The following is a 20,005-nucleotide window of genomic DNA, read 5'->3' as shown; positions in this document are numbered from 1 at the left end:
ACTTTTTTATACAACATAGAGACATGCAATAGTGGGTCTATGAATCGTTTTCTTCTTCCTCTTCTTCCTCTGGCAAATCATACTCAAATGCAACGTCCCAGCGTGATCCGGGCGCTCGTGCACTCACGTATTTCACGAACCGCATCACACCTTCGTCTCTCAAAACCAAAGACAGCTCGTTACAGCCAGGAGTCATGGTCAACAAAGCACCTTCTTCATCAGCAGCCTTGTATGTTGCTGGATCCTCCTCTTCGTCGTGGGGCGCCATATAGCATTCGTAGCCACCGCACTCGCCGCTCTCCCATAATTCGCTAGCCTTTACACTGGGTGTAGTAGCCAAACAGAAAGTGACATCCAACACAGCCTGGCCACGAGTGTTGGTTGTTGCAAGCGTATAATCGTGGCCTGGACGGAATCGTCGTGCTTGTCCACGGTAACCTTGAGGCTTCAGCTGTGCGACCACTGCAAGCCATTGGCGGAAGGCGTCACTCTCAAACTTGGCTTTCAGATTCGCAAACAATTTGGCGGCTTCACCTGCCTCTGACTGATCCTCAGCAAGTGTCATGTAGCGCAATCGATGTGGTGGACCATAAGTGGCCCAGCCTTCACCAACACCCGTTCCATGTGCTGCGATTTTGTCTTCCTTGAATTGGTCATGGTCCATTTTGGCCGTTACTGCTTGGATTTTGGCGAAGAGCTCCTTGCTCAGAATTTCCTTGCACTGGACTGCTGATTCATCATAAAAGCGATCGGCCATCTGCTTGAGGATCTTGATATCGAGATAGTGAGGGTTCATCCAGCTTGACAGTGACTCGATCGTTTCCTGAGTCAAGGCGTCATCCTCGACTTCTTCTGAGGAATAGTGTGCGAACTTGGCACTTGAATCAGCCTAGCAAAGAGAGAGAAAAGCATTGTTCATTTGCATTACTTAGCAGTGTTATTGCTTACCACACATCTTGCATATTCTTTTTACCTCTTGCAATTGTTCCAACGAAGACTTGGATTCACCGGCCTCTCTTCCCTCCTGATATCCAGGCTCACCGGGCTGTGGAATATGGAACCATCCCGAAATACTCAATCGAGGCTTGCCTTCAGGGACAACTTCTTCAACAGAGTGGAATGAGTGACCAGGTTGGACAGTGAACATGACGAACTGGTTCCACTGGGGTGGGATAATAACAGTGGGCTCATTGGCAGGGGTGCCCTTTTCGACAACAGGATATAATTCAAGCGCACCACCGTTTTCGGGATTCCATCGATCCTCTGGGTCCGTCAAGTACAAAATATACGACACACGTCGAGTCCCAATGACATCATCGTGGTTCAAAAGGTGACAGCCTTCGTTATAGCTGTTAATGCTCATGTCCGTCTTGGTGCCAGACAACGGGCCGGAATCGGTGACGGACGATATAAAGTCGCGGAATTCGGGTGAATAGATTGCGTTACGCAGTTCGAAAAGACTCGATAATCGTTCAAGTTCGTCTTTGGGAAGACCATCCAAGTTGGCAAGATCACCCGTTTGGTGTACCTAGACATATTCGTATACAGGCATGCATAAGCTTCCCTCTGTGCTTTCCTGTCAGAAGTAGCATCCTCTTCCACCGAAGCTGTGTTAGAGGCGCGTATATGCATACCTTGTAGATATCGGTTTCCTTGACAGTAAAATGCAAATTCTCAAAGATTTCTTTACGAACACGTCGCAACAGGTCATCATTCATGAGTTTGTCAATCTTGCAATGCAGGTAAGGTTTCGATTCCATAAAGGCCTTGCGAATCTCCTCACGCGAGGAGTCTTCCAACAAACCGTCATGAAACTTGCTCGAGGCCGATTCAGCTGTCTTTTGGCGTTTGGTTGAAGGTTGATCGGGGACCGAGTCGTCTGCAGAACGAGTGGTTGATGAAGTAGTAGGTGACATTGGTATGTGGAAGGAAAGCAGTAGTAAATTTTTTTTTCTGCGTTTCTATTCATGCACTTTATAAATTTGTGGCTCAGAATCTCAAAAGGAAAATCATACGATTTCCACTCATCTGGTTGTTTCACTTTGGGTTATGTATAAGCGTCTTCCTGTTATCATTAATCTTTGTGCAAATTGTATAAACAGTTCATCCAAAATTTACGCCATAATCTTCGCAACAAGTGACATATCGCTACTTTCTGCACAAGCAGCAGTGCTAGGGCATCCTGTTCTGGCAGAAACACGTACCCCGCTGGATATCTGACCATCAAGTGCATGATCAGCTCGGAAAAGTAATTGTCGATATGAACTTCATCCGGGTTCTTAGTCTTCTTATCGCTACTCGCGATAGTCATGTGCATAGGTGCGAACAAATTTACAGACGCCGTCATTCAAAACGTAGCCACTGATGCTTCTTTTTTCTATAGTAGCCGCATCGATTATTGTGTGAAAAACCATGTATACGGCTCCATTCAAGCGTGCTGCTATACTGCTATCTTTGGAGGTGCTGAAATCTTCTGGCGTTGCTACATAGCTTTTAAAAATTTAACCACATTAAGAGCAAGTATTTTCAATGTATCAAAGTATGAAGTGAGACTATCCAAATTTTGTCATCGCCAATTGATGTAACGGCTAGTTTTCCCAATATCGTATGCCAAAAGAAGCATTTGGCGAGTTGGCATATTCTATATAGCGTTTTGTTAACCATCTTCGTGAAAGAAAGTAGGGCAATCACAGTGCTCTTGAACATAATTTTGTAAAGAGATGGAGACGCGTATTTCAAAGGAAGAAGTACATAACGGCAACAATGAATTTGACATGCGAGGGTGATGAATCAGCGCCAATTTTACTGCAATAAAACCAGTTGAAACCATTTATCGTATCCTTCTTATCTTGCCGCTATAGCAACATATACTTAGCTGTTGGCATAAGATTTATATAAACATTTGTTGTCACGAAGTTTGTTAAAACCTACATTGAAGATAACCATGGAGGAGTATCGGATAGACGGATAGGGGTTTGTTAAGCGATCAGCTGTTTGCTACTGACGCTGATATTTACTTTCGGTATCATCATCGTCCGTGTATCTTTCAATCGATGGCGTCAGAGGAGGGCTGATGAGACGATATCGGATGCAATTTGTATACCTACTACTGACTGCAGGCAATATGTACAGTAGTCCGGACCAATGTTATTTGGGATACACACCGGTACGGCGCCTTTGTAACGAAAAAGGCTCATATTAGCGATGGAGGTTTCCATCACTAAACAGATGGTTGGTAATCATGAAGAGCTTAAAAAGGCTCAATTAATTAAGAAAAAGAAAACCAATTGGAAGATATACCGTCGCATACGCGAACTAATGCTGACAGGTGCAGCCTGAATAAAAACATGCTCAATGTATCGTTTAAAGATGAAATACATACCCCATACCCCACCTTAAATCCGCTTCCCTTCCACAATGTCATCTTAATGCTCACCCCTTTTGCTCTCTTTCCCTCTAACACCACCGTTATTCAACAATGCTGCTAACAGCAATGATCGAATGCACGTTGAAGAACTTTAGTTCGACAACAGAAGTCTCGATGGTCATAGAAGTTCAACGGTAAAGAACAGCAATGTGCTATGGTATGATTGACTCGCAACTTGGAAAATGTGAAAGACATTAAATGGCACAAATAATGTTTGCCTCTAACCTACCAAACATACTTCATGGATATAACAGGATGGTTATTTAACACGGTCAGTATAGCAGGATATCAACTATCAAAAACTACCAATGGATACTCACGCGCGTTCGTGTCTTCAACGACTTCAATCCCCGCTATCAGCGAAAACAGCAGCGTGTCGTGTACAACCTGGTTCCATTTACTTGGTATTAGAAAGACCTTACCTTTCTCCATTAACTACATTTCCCTACCTCTCAACAACACAAATCATAACGTTGATCCCTAAGAAGCCAAGCTAGTTTTTCTCTCTTTGACTCCAGATAGTATATCAATTAATTGAGGGACGAGTAACAAAAAATTCAGGAGGTACCACAACAAACAAGGACGCGCTTTTTTCTATATTTTGACAGAGTGAGGTAACAACGAGAGAAAGAAAGAGAGAGCATGCACTAGGCGTTTTTTGCGACCCTTTAATTTTTTCCTTCTCAACAATATTAACAAAAATCGACTATGATCTCTATAAAATTTATATCATGGGTAGATATTACAACGAATGGCCGCGAAAAAGAACAACAATAAGCAAGGCAACGCGCCTCTTTCGAAAGCACAAGAAGAGGAAATGAGTTCGGCACTCATTGCACGATTACTCGCCGAAGATGCAATGTCAACCGGTGGAAACAACGATTATTATGCCGAATACAGCAACGATGCGGGTGCTTATGAACAACAGTATCATGCTCGTGGAGAAGACGACAACGACGACAATTATGAGGATGATAGTGGGGACGATAGCTATGCTCCCAAAAAGAAAAAGAGTCGCGCAAAGGCGAAAACATCACCTGGACCTGGTAAGAATTTCTGTAGTACCGAGGGCTCGATGTATCTGTGGATAATGTGAAGGAAAAGGATGTCTGATGTGAAGTATGGATTATGGCCGTTATAAAATCTGAACATTTTTGATTTGCGATAATAGCGCGACGTGGACGTAAAAGAAAGGCAACAGAATCGGAAAGTGATCTGGCAGCAGCAGCAGCAACAACAACAGGAAACGAAAAGGATGCAGATGGAGCAACGACAACCGTAACGGCTGAAACACAAAAGATAACGGCCGAGAATCAAGTGCCTGCTAAGAAGCCAAGAAAGCCTGTGCCTGAAGGATGCAATACTGGTGTTTACTCTGAAGAAGAAGAAGCAAGGTTTTTGGAAGGGTTGGAGAACTTTGGTCGAGATTGGCCCAAGGTAAAAAAAGGAATCACGGGTCAGGGACAGCGAAATATCTTTTAAGAAATGACGATGGAAGTTAAATGTTGTATGCCCTGAACTGTCTCTCTTTCTATGTGTATAGATGGCAGCTCACATACGAACAAGAGACTCAAACTCTATTCGAAGCCACGCACAAAAACATTTTATAAAGATGTATCGAGATAACATTCCTTTACCAGATAAGGTAAGCAATCTTTTGGAGATGAGGGCCTTTGGGGTGGAGGGATTAGTGGTATTATTATTGATATTGAGATCGCCGGTAGCATATGTATATGTACTCTCTAATTCGATCCTACTAGGTGCGCGAAAGCGGAGAAGGCTATACATTATCAGGCAAACCTCTCGATCCCAATTCCTCTGCTGCAAAAGCTTATCTCGGCCGATCCAACTCCAATCAGAAGCCACAACAGAATGGCACTGCAAAAGATGAAACCAAGAAAGCTCCATCAAAACCACAGCCTCAACCATCCCAAGAGCAACCACAAACAACACAAGAACTGCAGCAACATGAGCAGCAACAAACCCAACAGCCAAAGGAACAGAAGTCCCAACAGGAACAAATTCCATCTTGTGCATCTGATCCAGCCACACCAGCAGCTCAAGCATCCACCGTACCAGGCCTTGCTGTAGGCGAACGTAGCAAATCAGCGTCTCCTCCTACTACCCAACGAAAAGCACCTCGTAAGGAGTACGTATTGTTGGCTCACTCAGAGTGTTAGAGTGTTTAATAATTTGCCATGTGTAAAAAAAAGAAAGAAGACTGATAATTTATTATATGTGTATTATTCTCTTTCTCCCTACTTTTATTAGTGGCCACGCAAAGCCTCGCAGTGCCACTCCTGAACAACTGGCTTCTGCCTATGACGAAAATGGGCGAACAAACTATTCAAAGTTACGGCTGCGTCGAACACGTGAGCGACCATCAATTATGTACAGCCAGCTGAACAAAGATGAGTAGGTATCACAAATCTAGATAAGCTGAATTTATATAGAGAAAAGAAAAGAAAATGTACTGATAAGTGCTTATCACTAATAACATTATCATTTTTATTATTTACTTTTAGTGACCCGCTTACCATGATCAAATGTGAGCCATTCAATGGCAAGCCTGGTTCAAACATGAGTGGTTGTCAACCATTTGAACTCCAAGTGCATTCAAACGTTCTTCTCGAAATGGATTTCCACGCTCACCTGATGACGACAGAAATCATTGGCTTCCTGGCAGGAGAATGGGACAAGGTTCAGAAAAGTAAGGATGAAGGTTCGAGACAAAGAAACGAAGTTTATTTATGACCCCAAATGGCACATACTAAATTTAGAGCTTTGAATCTATCACCTACTATTAGAGATGTGTATCAAGGAAGCCTTCCCATGTCGCTCACTTAACACGGGGCAAAACGATGTGAATGTTGAGATGGATCCCACCAGCGCCATTGAAACGCGACAACTGATTGAAGAGAAAAACATGACTGTTGTAGGCTGGTACCATTCTCATCCAACATTTATTCCTGACCCAAGTATTGTGGATCTGGAGAACCAGCGCAACTACCAAGTTCTTTGCCGAGAAAAATGCAACCAAGAGCCAGAAAAAAGCATCGAGCCGTTTGTAGGCGCGATTGTTGGACCGTACGACCCGCGATTGCCCGGGTCAGCGTCGGTGATTAATTGGTTCTATGTCGGTGACAGTAACGATGATCGCAAGATCCCCAAACGCCTCATCTACGAATTACAGAATGATCAGTCAATTTCGTCGGAAAATGCAGACCGCCTCGTAAGTAGCTTGTGCTCTTCAAACCCTATGCCTTTGATAACAGATAATGCAAATATCCATGCACGCCCACCAAAGCAGAAAAAAAGAGATCTCATCTTGAAAGTTTCATTTGTTTAGATTAACCTACTAGACGTATACAAAGATTCGCCCGAAAAAGTCGATTTTACAGATCATTGGCGACAAGACGTGCATGAGAGCAAGCTGGAGAAACTGATCAAGAGTCTGGGCGTGCGTATGCCATGGATGGAACGCAGTAATGACCAAGAAGCGCAAGCACCGGTGGATTCTTTTTTGACAAGAATACGAGAAAGCCTGAAAGGCTGGTGATATGGAGTGATCAATTGCTGACATTCATGAAGATGAAGTAGATGGTGATGATAAAACCTTGTTGCTCGGGAGTGTAAGAAGATTTATTACAAGGTTTAAATGTTTCTTCTCACGACGTAAAACATGACGTAAATGCAACACAGGTTATCAGTTTAGGATACTCTGAATATGCATCATATGTGATGATGCGGTTGTGGAAGAATCGGTGGATTTCGTGGGTACAGTGGTCGAAGCGGAAGCGGAAGATATTGCTGTTGATGATGACGAAGATGATAGTAATGATGATGGCGCACAGTGGAATCTATTGTATGATGGGTTGAAGGGAGACGATGGTGATAATGATTGTAACCGTGTGAGTGGTGATGGCTTTTTATGACAAGAGGTTGCTGGTGGCCGTGGTAGTGGCGATGATGGTGGTGATGATGATGATGATAATGATGATGCTAGATTGTTCTGGCTCGAGTTCTTCGGGTCCGTCCGTCGATTCTTGCTGCCTTGTCCTTTGTCGTCAAGATACTTTGAATCTAGTGTCCAAAATCCTCCCTTGCCACGAGTCGAGCCTAATTTGGGTATCTTTTTAAAACATTTGTTCAGCGAGAGATTATGCCGTATGGTATTCTAAGTATTTAGACGCGAAAACAAGAAATGAAGAGGCACAAAGGAATTAGTCCAGCGCACATATTTTTTATAAATTAGCTTGTTGCTATTTTTTTCGGCATCTGCAGCAGCCAAATATGATAATAGCTATTGATAATACCTGCCATCCTGTATCTTCTGCATTATATAATGACGGATATTTTTCAATGATCCATCTGTAAATGTCCTGAAGCGTCATTTGCCCGGATTCCGACGTGGATATTGCTTGCACAATCAAGGAAGAACATGAAAATGGAGGACGCCGACGCTTCCGCGCTGGTCTGTCCGCAGAATAGGGTATTACAGGGACAAATGATTCTGATATAATATGCTGTTGAAGTTGTAGTTGTTGTGCGTCTGAGCGGTATTGACGAACGGATGCGATCATGTAAGGGTGTCGCATAGCGACGGGTATACGTGGCAACTCTTTGCTGTTCGGTGGTGGTTGCTCGGTGCTACTGCTACTGTTCCCGTTGCCGCCGCCGTTGCCGCAGACGACGTGAGCATCGATGGCCTGCTGCGAGTCATGCGTCACCTCCAATCGACATTCATCGCAATACGACATGTGTTTATGGACAGTAAAGAAAACTAGAAAAGAACAAGAAAAGGAAAAAGAGAGGAAGAGAAAGAAATAAAAGAAGGCTGACTGGCCACTTTGATAGGGAATAAGTGATGAAACCATCGGATTAGTGTTGATTGGTTGAGACTGATCATTTTGACTCACTATAAGAATTATCTAATTATCTTGTCTCCAATCTCTTTCTCGTCAAGTCTCTAAACCTTTTTTCTTCTTTCTTCTTATTTTATATAAAGAAAGCTTCTAGTCAATTACTACCATGGCGACGCTCTTGATCGACAATTACGATTCGTTTACGTACAACGTATACCAATACCTCTCTGCCCTCGGCGCCGACGTTGTTGTCCATCGTAACGACAAGATCACGATTCCTGAGATCGAAGCTTTGAACCCTCGCAACATTGTGATCTCTCCAGGCCCTGGACATCCTTCGCAAGACGCCGGCGTTAGTCGTCAAGTAATCTCGCATTTTGCCGGTAAAGTGCCAATCTTTGGCATTTGCATGGGTGAACAATGCATTTTCGAAGTGTTTGGCGGCACTGTATCGTACGCCGGCGATATTCTTCACGGCAAAACATCCACCATCAAGCACGATGGACGCAGCATTTTCAAGAACGTGCCTCAGGACAACCAAGTGACACGCTATCATTCGCTTGCCGGCATGCCAACAACTCTGCCTGATGTCCTCGAAGTCACTGCAACTACGGATAATGGTGTCATTATGGGCGTTCGTCATGTGGAATATACCATTGAAGGTGTCCAATTCCATCCGGAAAGTATCTTGTGCGACCATGGTCGTACTATGCTTGCTAACTTTTTGAATTTGCGTGGCGGCTACTGGCACGAAAATCCTGCTGCTGGTGTGTTGCCCAAGAAGCAAAAGGAGAAGCCTCAGCAGGCCGAGAAGCAAGAGCAGCAGCAACAACAACAACAAACCAACGGCCCTGCATCTACTCCCACACCTTCGCCCACACCTAATGGCGTTTCATCTGTTTTGACTCGTATTTACGCTCAGCGCCAGCAGGATGTCCAGAACGCTAAGGAAGTGCCCGGACAAAGCCAAGAAGATCTGGAAAAGCAGTTAGCACTGCACATTGCTCCACCACTCAAGGATTTCCCCGCCCGTGTCCGCCAGACTCCATTGGCATTGATGGCCGAGGTCAAGCGTGCCTCTCCTTCCAAGGGCGAAATTGATATCAAGGCGAACGCTGCAGAGCAAGCACTCAAATACGCATTGGCCGGTGCTAGCGTGATTTCGGTGTTAACCGAGCCAAAGTGGTTCCGGGGTTCCTTAAGCGACATGCGACAGGTCCGACAAGCCCTGGACCATCTTCCCAACCGCCCATGCATTCTGCGCAAGGATTTCATTTTGGACCGTTATCAAATCCTCGAAGCTCGCTTGTACGGTGCAGATACCGTGTTGTTGATTGTCGCCATGCTGTCGGACGAAACGCTGCATGACTTGTACAACTATGCCAAGGGATTAGGCATGGAACCGCTGGTGGAAGTGAACAATGCGGAGGAAATGGCACGTGCCAATGCACTGGGCGCACAGGCTATTGGTGTTAATAACCGCAATCTGCACAGTTTTGATGTTGATATGGAAACCACCACTCGTCTTGCCAAAATGGTTCCCCAAGACACCATCCTCTGCGCTCTCTCTGGTATTTCCAGCCGAGCTGACGTCGAGCCCATGGTTGCCCAGGGTGTGCGTGCTATCTTGGTTGGCGAATCGTTGATGCGTGCGTGGAACCTGAAGGAATTTGTAGCCGAATTACTGGGATTCGAAAAGCATGATCCTGCAGCTGAGCCGCCAGCACCACCAAGCACGCTCGTCAAAATTTGTGGCATCTCTTCTGTGGAGGCAGCGGTGGAGGCAGCAAAGGCAGGTGCAGACTTGATTGGTCTCATTTTTGCTCCCAAATCCAAGCGATACGTCGGTGTGGAAAAGGCGCGCGAAATTGTCAACGCTGTGCGTGCATTAGACAACTCGCCCGAACAGGAACAAGAAATTACAAGCAAGAATACCAACAACAATACATCGACGGACTGGTTCGAGCTCCACAAGCAACTGTTGGAAAAGCGACCTCGCAAGCCGTTGGTCGTCGGTGTGTTTGTCAACGAATCGGTGGAAGAGATGACTCGGATAGCAACTGCAGTTGGCCTTGACCTTATCCAACTTCACGGCACAGAATCCGCGGAGCTGGCTCGCTTCTTGCCTGTCCCGGCTATCAAGGCATTCCACATGGACTCCTCGTCGTTTGACGTTGGCCAGCTTCCTCACATCACCTACCCAGGCAATTACCACTACGTCCTTTTGGATGCTAAGGTATCGGGTCTTCCATCAGATCAGCAAGGCGGCCGTGGTGTCAAGTTTGACTGGTCGATCGCACAACAGGTGGTGAGCCACAAGCGTGCCGGTTATCCTGATAGCACTAGCTTCCCAGTTATCTTGGCAGGCGGGTTGGATGTATCGAATGTATCTGAGGCCATCCATCAAGTATCACCTTGGGCTGTGGACGTTTCGTCGGGTGTCGAGACGGACGGCGTAAAGGATTTGGAGAAAATCCGTGAGTTTGTCCGTCGCGCAAAGGCAGCTCATCAATAAACAATGAAGGAAGTTCAAGGAACATTATGTGTTGCTGATACCACAAATAGCAGTAAAGTACTGTTAGTACTTCGTAGTCATATCATGGCAGTAATGTAATAAAGAAGAGAACGCCGCGTTCAACTTTCTCCGGTTTTGGAGTTATTTCGGTGTAACCATCGGTTGTGAGTTGAAAGGTACAAAGAAGTTGCGAACCGGGGAATCTTTTTCTTCTTTTTCGGAGTCAGCCATCGCGACATCAAGAATGGACCTCATCATTTTGCTGATCTGGCCCTGTTGCCTTGTTTGAGCAACTTCATTCCCATCTGTTTCAGAATACTTTCCCTTTGCCGTAACGACTACCACCATGTGATGATCTCCGCTATTGTACTAGATGCGCAATCCTTTGCTGCCACAAAATGTACTCACGATCACGATCAGATCTCCTGACCTAGCCTGGGGGATAAGATGTTGTATGTGTGTGTAACGATGTTATCGTTTCCACCCTTGAAAATAGACAAATTATCCGTTCATGGAAGAAAAGCATGAACAAGCATGTGCATGCAGTATGCAAGTCCTTTGTTCGTGCGTTCCACGTCTGTCAGCAATTAACAAGGAGACCATACTTGCTTGCATGTAAATAGTATTTCTAAATTACAGAAACGCGTGAGTAATAGCTTTAGAAGTTTGCCTACCTGCGTCCCGAAATAGTGTATTGGAGCTTTGACTTGAAAGACCAGGGTGTGCTTCAGGTTTATTGCGCTATATGCACCTACACACACAATGCGCTCTCTCCTATTGAGACCCAGATAATCAGATGCAAAAACGAAGGCCTTTTTACCGTGAAAAGGACAAAAAGGTCGTACGAAGCTATAGCTCAGACCCGGGTTGGACTCTCGCGGGGTTACTTGCAAACGTAGTATGTATCCATCAGTTTTTGCATGTGTACGGCCTTTTTGTATAACCCCCAGCTGATACTTTTAAGTTCTTGCTACGAAATAGAAGGATCTGATAAAATTTTTTTGCCATTATAGGATACATGTACTGGCATGCACGAAATCAGCAAAACAAGCTATTTTAGGTATAAAAGACCCTTTCTTAGACACGTTTCCCTATTTTCGCACCTTTCCTTTGCTTCCACAAGTCCCATCTGCTTTTTCTTTTTTATTGCTGTTACCCCACCAAAATTCCTAGGAGAAGCAGATCATGACGGGTTTCCCATCGGAAAAGCATATTACCTCTGGTGAAAAGACAGAGTATGCTGCCAGCGAAGACCCTGTCAAGAATGACACCCCTGATCTCTACATCGATAACACCGACGAGAAAGAAGAACAGCACAGTGGCCTGGTCGGTGGCGACGCTGCCCTAGCAAATGCTGCTTGGCAGTTCAAGTTGATCGCCCTGGCTACCGCTTTGATGTTGCCTGGTAAGTATAATATAATGGTAACTAGTTAGATCGCAACTATATGTTTATCACTCCATAGTGCTTGTTGGCTCATGTCGTTCTGTTGTTTTATAGTTGGCTCCCATTTTTCAGCCACGGCCCTTAGTGCGATGAAATCATCCCTCAAGGAGGTAAATCATATGAAGGATTCATATGCGACAAACAAAATATGCGACAAACATGTCATGGTCAACTTATCAAATTTGCATATACCCAAACAGAACCTACTTATCGACAATGCGCGATACGGTGTGCTCTCGGCAGCCGTCTCAATCATCAATACTATTTTCCCTATCGTCGGTGGTGTTTTTATTGACTTGTTCGGATCCGTCTGGGGCACCCTTGTTGTCAACTTGTTCGTCATAATTGGCAGTTTGCTAACTGCTATTGCTGCAAAATACACAAGCTTCCCATTAATGGTCGTAGGGCGTGTCATCTTCGGTATTGGCAGTGGCCTCATCGTCACGATGCAAGAATCGCTGTTGTCCAAATGGTTCCGTACCGAGAGTTTGGCTATTGCCATTGGTCTTCAGCTCTCCATCAGTCGTCTGGCATCCTTCTTGGGTACATTGGCCGCCAACCCAGTTGCCGATCGCACCGGCGACTGGGTGTGGGCCTTTTGGCTTGCCTTGATTATCTGTGTCTTCTCGGTGATCATGAACTTGGTATACGCTTTAATTGTTCGACATTTGTCTGGTAACAACGTCATGAATAAGGAAGATGCCCTCAAGCTCAAGCGCAAGAAAACCTTCAAGTTTCGTTCGATTGCCAAGTTCCCGCTCTTTTACTGGGGTATCATCACCATTGAGTTCATCTACGCCGCTGTGTGGAGTAGCTTCCAGACTATTAGTACCGAGTTGATCGAGGTTCACTTTGGTGACGATAGCGTCTTGGCTGGTTACAAAGCTAGCGCCAGTATGATTGTTCCTATCGTAGGTACTCCCATCCTCGGTATTGTAATGGATCTTTTCGGTGGTCGTATCATCATCCGTACGTAGACACAAACTACATCGTACCCCGGTTTATAACTCCCCTTGCTCGCTTTTACATCATCTTACTGATTGATTGGCCACTGTATTACTTACCATCATTTAGTGCTTCTTTCTGCTGTCTTTTTGATACTCAGTTGCGCATTGCTCGGCTGGACCTACGTGAATGCCGTAGTAGGAATGTATGTACACTGAGATTCTCCCACTTTATTCCCTTGTCACTCATCTTTGCCTATTTTTTATATCACTCCAGGGTATTCTATTCAATCTCATTAGCCTTTGGCCCTATTGCTATGATTACTTCCATCGGTATGATCCTTCCTTCAGACTATATTGGAACTGGTCTTGGCATGTACAAGGCAAGCAATAACAGTAAGTCTTCGTTTTAAGCGTAGCCTTCATATTGGAGAACTTTCAAAGACTGGCATTCACTACTGTTTTCTGTATATGTTTACCAGTCGGTACATCGATTCTTGACATTGTAATCGGTGTTGTGCAAGATAATACTGCTGGACAAGCATACACAGGTAAAAACATACAAGCACGATGTTGCATTGCTGATTGAGTGAAAGAAGAAACAAAACATGTTAAAAAACCCAATCTTTTTGTTGCTCAATAGGTGTCATGCTTTTATATATTATTTTGGGTGCCATTGGTTTTGTCATGATCGTTACTTTGCTCATCACACAGCGTGTGTACTTGAACAACTTGCTCGAAACTGGCCGTAAGAAACGACAAGTCATGATGAAAGAGCGCAACGACAAGGAATTGAAGCATATTGCTCAGGGCGAAGATATGTACCAGGGCACGAAGGTCAACCCGATCAGCATCGTTTTCTTGGGTCTTTTCGTTGCGGCTCTTATTGTTGCTTGGGTGCTTTTCTTCGTATATGCTATTACAGGAAAATCCAGCCCGTAAGAAACCATTGCTCTACTATGTATGCACAGAATTTACTTTTGTTGTACTTTCTTACCCATGATCCTACAGTATTTGTTTCTATTTCAACGTGTACTTTTAACATTGTCGCTATATATTTTAATCTCATTACTTTTATCTTCTCCTTGACAAGAAACACATACACCGCCCCCACACACCCGCTCTCAAAGCACCCAATCATCATTCATTAATACCATAGCCGTTGCCATCCCTACTCTATTCTCTATTAACCTTATACACTTTTTACTATAATTCTGATTTGTGAAAATTGTTTTCCTATAATTTTATACTCGTTGTTTTTTTACTATGATATTTTATAAAAAATATGGGCATAGTTTCGATTCTGCGAATAGCAGGCATTGTATCATTCTTATGAGCAGGACTGTCTCGTACTGTAGTTTTCTTACTTCTTTGTGTCATTTTCTTTCTCTCTTTGTTGTATTAGATAAGGAATATGTTATTATGTTATCTAGGGTTATATATATTCCCGATCTTCGTCTTGCTAGTGATTACTAATATATTTTCTGGATTACTCATGAGACGGTATATTATCATAGTAACAGTGCCGTTGTTAACATATTGCAGATGTGCATTCAGTAGCAGCCTAAAAGCCACACGCCGATAACGGGCATTTTGGTACATAGTTATTTTGTGTATAGCAAAAATCGTGGCGTCTACAAAGAGATATTGGATGTGTGATATGTTGATGCCGTTAATCTTGCTCTCCAACCATGTCTCGTCCACTCAATATAAAAGGAAGTAAGTATATGCTCGAACGCATATTGCTAATAGACTCCAGCTGTTGCATTAATAGGTACAATTTGTTTCTTGTATCCATCTGAGCTTAGCAAATGCTCTTTTGAGCTAAGAATGCTATATTCCTGAGACCCATTATGTATTTGCAAATTATGCTATTATTTGATGTATAATGTTTCATGCACCGTTACAATGTTGTGTACTAGGAATAGCATTGATACCGTAACTGATAATCTTCCTCTGTTACTGTGATGAAAAAGCTATACCCTTAATCATCGTTGGGCATTTTGAAGGGCCGATTCAGCACCTACTATGACCAAACAGGGAAGAGAGTCAAGCTCCATTGTGATTTGGCTGCGGGCATACACGGAGGGTTTTCAATTCAAAAATCCTGTCAAACAATTTTGATTTTTTTTACTTCCTTCATTTCACTCCTTATCACTTAATACATTTCTTTCGAAACATACCCGTGCTGAATTACAAAACGTTTTTCTAACGAAAAAGAAAGGCGTTTTTTAATACATAGAGACGTACGGTAGCATTTCTAATTTATTATGTAATGATTTATACCGTAATTCAAATCTAACGAATTCCATAACTGTACAAAGGAAAGAAGACAGAGAGGGAGAGAGGAAAAGAAAGAGTGTGTGTGTGTGTGTGTGTGTGCGAGGGAAACAGATCATTCACCTCAATGCTACAAGCAGAATCAACCCCGCAAACTTGGCAACAATGTTCTGGCGTTAACTTCGATCCGTTACTTTACTCCAAAACCAACCATTTGTTGAGCGAAATGAGAAACGATAATATTGCTGCTGCTGCTGCTGCTGCTGCTACTACTACTACTACTACTGCCATTGGAGAGGTGATATATTTAATACACCATAGAATACTAGCGAGTTGTATGGCTGAAGTATAAGCTAATTGTACGTTTCTTTCTATTAAAAGACACACCATCACCAGCATGTCAATATTGATTGCGACATTTACAAACAAGAAATCGACGATTTTTTCGACTATAATGATTTATTGGCGACATTAAGGGAATATTATCACGCGTATCAGCAGCAGTACCTCCGAACGCGTAAGTTTCTCTTTTCTCGTGTTTGTGGAAAGGTTCGCGTGTAGCTTCCATTGGCAACTAACTTTTGCTTTATTCTGAAAAGAGAATCAAAGGAAATTTGAACCGATATGCGTATCAAAGTTGAAAGACGACCTTGAAAGAAGCAAAAGTGATGATCGATTGAAAATTGCGCAAAGCATCGCGTATATCACTCTCGGTATGATAGATCTTTGTTTTCCTCTCTTTTTATTTTCGTCAAATAGCACTTTGAAAGGCTAACAAAAAACAACAAATCACAGGTTGCTTTTGCGAGGGTGATGTCTTGAAGAGCGAAAGGAAAATGATAGAAGCAATGGTTGCAAATATCGAGGTGATTTGCAGTTCGGGACTGGTCCGTGTTCTTTTTCGGCTGCTCTTCGATGAAGCTCAGAACATACCGACAAGCGAGAACACGTGAGCTGTTAATCAAAACTACCTATTCCTTTCTCTATGTCATCATGATATTCATTTTCCGTTTAATCTTAGGTGCATAAGCAGTAATCATGAAAAGTTGATCGACACGTATCTCACAATTCTGTACATGTCGGTGATCACAAATGCTCATCGAGGCAAGGCGTTGAAGTCGTTGGGTTAGTACATCTTGGGTTTACAAGTTTCTGTTGTTGTAGCTGTAGTTAAAGGTGTTGACGTACGCTAAACTAAATGTGACCACTTCCACTCTTTCTTTTATTTTAGCCACAGACATTGGCGATGATGCGCCTGCACTGTTACTTAAGATTGTTAATACAAACAAAACAGCTGATGCAGCTTTCCCAAACAAAAAAGTAAGTCTTGGACATGAGGTGCTCGTTTGACGTTATCAGAAGGATTAGACACCTAATTTTCTTCTGTTGCGAAAATATACGTAGTTGTATCTTTTACTGCACAGAATCTTTATTATATATTTTGGCAATATCGATGAGGCCAAGGCTGTCAAAGATCAAGTTCGATTGCTTTATGGCTTGCCGGCTGATGACAAGGGTAAAATGACGATATAACCAAAAACTCACATGCTGATTGATTGTCGTTAATAATTAGAGGTGCTGTCGTTTTTTGCATTAGACAAACTACTGAAAACCGGACCGAAAGACCTGTATAATTTCCAGTGCGACATCAAGAACAAATATACATCTTATCGACTATTCAACAATATAACACATCCAATTGTCGGTGCTGCTGTCGCTGTTGGTAGTCTGGATCAAGTCACTGGCAATTCAAATAGTACTGACGATGATACTACTACGTCCCGACGCATACCTTATCAAGAGAAATTTCCACCAAAATTATCTCACTTACCGACACCAAAAGCAACTACACCACCACCTCCATCATCATCTTCATCAAAGGACGACACTCCCTCAACAATCGAATATAAACGACAGATTGAGAAACAACAGTCAAGTACACCTTTTGCTTTAGGAACACCGAAAGCAATTGAAGAAGCTGGACAGCTTTATGTTTCGTGCATGCACCTGTCCGTAAGCCAGTTTCAAATCATCCAAGAACGCAAGAAGCTTCTCGAGCTGGACAAGAATACGGACAGATGTGATCATTATCATATAGAACAACAACAACAATCAAAGTCAGGTGTTATAGATAGTAATATGACGCAAAACAACATACTTCAAAAGGTGGATCGGTTTTATGTAAGTATTTAACCATATTTATCATTGCGTTTTAATCATATGGCATCCTTACCACCATTATACAGACTATCGTGGTGAAGGACTTACCTGTAGTGGTTACTAGTTTGCTTCAACAACTAGTCACCACAGCTCCCACACCTCCGTCTCCCAAGATTCAACCCTTTGGTTGGGATGATGCTTCCAATGATCTCGAGCACGCCGACATCGTCCGTAACCGCGAAATTGTTCGAACTACTATCTCATCTATTTTGTTACTACTGCTCAAGTGGCTCAAGGCATCTCGTAAGTTACTATTTCATTAGTGTATATTATCGTGAAACCTAAAAAAAGCATATGCGGTCGTCATTTTTAAACTCTTGTTGTGCGTGGTTGTGTAGACGTGATGAAGTTCGAATATTTGAGCCAGTTGTTGGCAGACTCGGGCTACTTGATGTTAGGCATACGATCGCTTATGATTGAAGATCTCATAGTAGCATACCAAACAAAGTCTGATGTTGATAGCTATGCGTGAGTACATACAAAGCCTACTATTAACATAAACACTCTTTTGTCAGTCATTGAACTATGTTGCTAACGTGTGTATATTCATGTATATCAACTTTCTGCAGATTCTTTGCACAGCGTCCGTTTTTAAATTTCAGTCGACATGGTGAGATCTCATCCTCTGGGTGCTCATCTTCGTCCTCGTTTTCAACATCATATGCATGGGATCCACCGGCGCCCGAGAGCCCAAGCATCAAAAGTGCGGATATGCCTTCTAACCAAAGGAACAAGGCATGGATCCTGAATACATTGCGAATTTTGCAAATGATGACCAAAGACAAACCACTACGAAATCGAACGTTAGCGCAGTACAAAGCTTATGTATGGAATGCCTTAGCAAACCCCATAATTTACTGGCTATTTTTTAACATCAGCGTTGTTTAGATGCCATTGAAACGAGTTACCAAGCACAACAAGGACTCGATCGAAGAGCTCTATGCTCTCAAGCTGTTGAAAAGCGAGGTCCAGTACCTTGGTCCCAAATGGCGATCAGGTAACCTGCTTTCTTTTTATGTTTTGTTTTGTCGGCGAAAATACTTATTTGAGAAATTAGATAATATGAAAACAGTGTCTTCCATTTCACGGCGTTGCCCAATGGGTCTTCGGGATGATTGGCTATCTTTGAGCGACGACGAAGAGAACGAGCAAGTGTATGAAAAGGTTGGTGCAAACAACTGATTGTTATAACTATATTTTTGTAGTGGAACTCATTAACACTGAATTATATACTCAGAAATCAGAAACGAATATGCGATTGCTTGTCAAACTATATCACGAACGGCATTATGATATCGATACATTGGATGCAATCAGTCGTGATTATGATGGTGGCAAGACAAACTGTGGCAACAACAATTACATAAACGGCAAGGATGACGGTGACGGCGACGACTGTGAGGACGACGACGACGACGACGATAGAACGTACCGCGGTTTTAGCGATTCTAATGAATTGTCATCTTCAACGACACCAACAGAACAGCTGGCAAGACAAATTGTGCATCTCTTTAAACAACCGCTCAAACGCCGTTTGAACATTAAACAAACCCAAGTTGTTGTGGAGACCGACGGATGGGATGCACCATCGCCACTCAGAAACACTGCTGGAGATTTGCTTTCACAAAAAGGTGAATTGGATTGCGATGACGACGACGACATTGATACTGATGACGACGAAGACGAATTCACAAACAAGGAGAAAGACGATCCGCTCAAGGATATCGATTGGAATAGTTTGACAGACGAAGAGTTGAATGCACGAATGAACATGGTAGAGGAGCAAACGGAGCAGAGATGGCTTAGTGTAGACCTTGATGATCCAGCCCACTGCAAAGTACTCAATATGCTTGAAATAATCGATGGTGATGAAAACGAAACGGACACTCCTGCGGCTGAAGATGAAGGGATCGACGATCCTTGGTTGTAAACTCACTGTATGACATAATTAGCCACTTATTTCTGTCCACTCTTTCTCCACGCCCTTCACGTACTCACGCACACAGAACACCTCCTTGTTGCACCTTTTAAAAGATCTATCAAACTTCCAACGCTTTCCCACTCTTATTTTAACACGCATTTGTACATATACCGCCTTTTCTTCTTTACCCCTTATTCAACATATTTTACGCTAGGATTGTATAGATAGTAAGTTACTTCAAAGGAATTAAAAAATAAGTATTATCCGGTAAATGACATGTCAGTGGATACGTGTTCATGGTTTCGATCAGAGGTAAGAAAGTTTTTATTTAAAAATGCTTAAAGATATAGGTAAACGAAAACCAATTTACAACAAAGCCTGTTGTTGTT

At 43.1% G+C, this 20,005-nt stretch overlaps 6 protein-coding genes across 6 annotated transcripts; 4 read left to right on the top strand and 2 right to left on the bottom strand.

The window, feature by feature from the left end:
- Window positions 1-37: 37 nt before the first annotated feature.
- On the bottom strand, window positions 38-1,916 carry BDB00DRAFT_758834 (Oxoglutarate and iron-dependent oxygenase degradation C-term-domain-containing protein; the record flags this gene model as incomplete). The annotated part of the gene is made up of 3 exons (XM_053119090.1): window positions 38-878; window positions 954-1,528; window positions 1,635-1,916. The coding sequence occupies 3 exons, from the start codon at window positions 1,914-1,916 to the stop codon at window positions 38-40; spliced, it is 1,698 nt and encodes a 565-aa protein (XP_052982423.1).
- A 2,262-nt stretch (window positions 1,917-4,178) lies between these two features.
- On the top strand, window positions 4,179-6,986 carry BDB00DRAFT_869791 (uncharacterized protein; the record flags this gene model as incomplete). The annotated part of the gene is made up of 8 exons (XM_053126642.1): window positions 4,179-4,473; window positions 4,599-4,864; window positions 4,971-5,072; window positions 5,188-5,576; window positions 5,699-5,842; window positions 5,953-6,137; window positions 6,235-6,659; window positions 6,777-6,986. 8 exons carry the CDS (start codon window positions 4,179-4,181, stop codon window positions 6,984-6,986), a joined length of 2,016 nt encoding a protein of 671 aa, XP_052982422.1.
- Window positions 6,987-7,133: 147 nt separating this feature from the next.
- Window positions 7,134-8,187, bottom strand: BDB00DRAFT_869790 (fork head domain-containing protein; the record flags this gene model as incomplete). Its single annotated transcript, XM_053126641.1, has 2 exons — window positions 7,134-7,604; window positions 7,744-8,187. 2 exons carry the CDS (start codon window positions 8,185-8,187, stop codon window positions 7,134-7,136), a joined length of 915 nt encoding a protein of 304 aa, XP_052982421.1.
- A 271-nt stretch (window positions 8,188-8,458) lies between these two features.
- BDB00DRAFT_869789 (indole-3-glycerol phosphate synthase-domain-containing protein) lies at window positions 8,459-10,807 on the top strand (the record flags this gene model as incomplete). The annotated part of the gene is made up of 1 exon (XM_053126640.1): window positions 8,459-10,807. The coding sequence occupies one exon, from the start codon at window positions 8,459-8,461 to the stop codon at window positions 10,805-10,807; it is 2,349 nt and encodes a 782-aa protein (XP_052982420.1).
- A 1,108-nt stretch (window positions 10,808-11,915) lies between these two features.
- BDB00DRAFT_810729 (major facilitator superfamily domain-containing protein) lies at window positions 11,916-14,569 on the top strand. Its single transcript, XM_053122561.1, has 7 exons — window positions 11,916-12,212; window positions 12,306-12,361; window positions 12,452-13,220; window positions 13,326-13,401; window positions 13,473-13,591; window positions 13,678-13,746; window positions 13,839-14,569. Exons 1-7 carry the CDS (start codon window positions 11,993-11,995, stop codon window positions 14,135-14,137), a joined length of 1,608 nt encoding a protein of 535 aa, XP_052982419.1. The 5' UTR covers window positions 11,916-11,992; the 3' UTR covers window positions 14,138-14,569.
- A 709-nt stretch (window positions 14,570-15,278) lies between these two features.
- Window positions 15,279-19,943, top strand: BDB00DRAFT_926965 (uncharacterized protein). The gene is made up of 15 exons (XM_053128858.1): window positions 15,279-15,441; window positions 15,520-15,773; window positions 15,857-15,992; window positions 16,075-16,188; window positions 16,271-16,424; window positions 16,497-16,600; window positions 16,707-16,795; window positions 16,880-16,991; window positions 17,073-17,656; window positions 17,722-17,938; window positions 18,034-18,163; window positions 18,265-18,520; window positions 18,584-18,692; window positions 18,753-18,859; window positions 18,933-19,943. The coding sequence occupies exons 2-15, from the start codon at window positions 15,603-15,605 to the stop codon at window positions 19,623-19,625; spliced, it is 2,976 nt and encodes a 991-aa protein (XP_052982418.1). The 5' UTR covers window positions 15,279-15,441; window positions 15,520-15,602; the 3' UTR covers window positions 19,626-19,943.
- Window positions 19,944-20,005: the final 62 nt, after the last annotated feature.

Source organism: Zychaea mexicana (assembly GCF_025766255.1).
Source record: "Zychaea mexicana strain RSA 1403 chromosome Unknown BDB00scaffold_16, whole genome shotgun sequence".
Lineage (NCBI taxonomy): Eukaryota > Fungi > Mucoromycota > Mucoromycetes > Mucorales > Lichtheimiaceae > Zychaea > Zychaea mexicana.
The sequence above is the reverse complement of the archived record's forward strand: the minus strand, read 5'-3'. Positions and strand labels throughout refer to the sequence as shown.

What these genes read in the sequence shown, in the direction of transcription:
- BDB00DRAFT_810729 (XM_053122561.1), top strand. Translation starts at nt 11,993, where the DNA reads ATGACGGGTTTCCCATCGGAAAAGCATATTACCTCTGGTGAAAAGACA. An exon ending in TGAAATCATCCCTCAAGGAG is followed by an intron (nt 12,362 to 12,451) that starts GTAAATCATATG and finishes ATACCCAAACAG; the next exon opens with AACCTACTTATCGACAATGC. An exon ending in CGGTGGTCGTATCATCATCC is followed by an intron (nt 13,221 to 13,325) that starts GTACGTAGACAC and finishes ACCATCATTTAG; the next exon opens with TGCTTCTTTCTGCTGTCTTT.
- BDB00DRAFT_926965 (XM_053128858.1), top strand. Translation starts at nt 15,603, where the DNA reads ATGCTACAAGCAGAATCAACCCCGCAAACTTGGCAACAATGTTCTGGC. An exon ending in CTACTACTGCCATTGGAGAG is followed by an intron (nt 15,774 to 15,856) that starts GTGATATATTTA and finishes TTCTATTAAAAG; the next exon opens with ACACACCATCACCAGCATGT. An exon ending in GCAGCAGTACCTCCGAACGC is followed by an intron (nt 15,993 to 16,074) that starts GTAAGTTTCTCT and finishes TATTCTGAAAAG; the next exon opens with AGAATCAAAGGAAATTTGAA.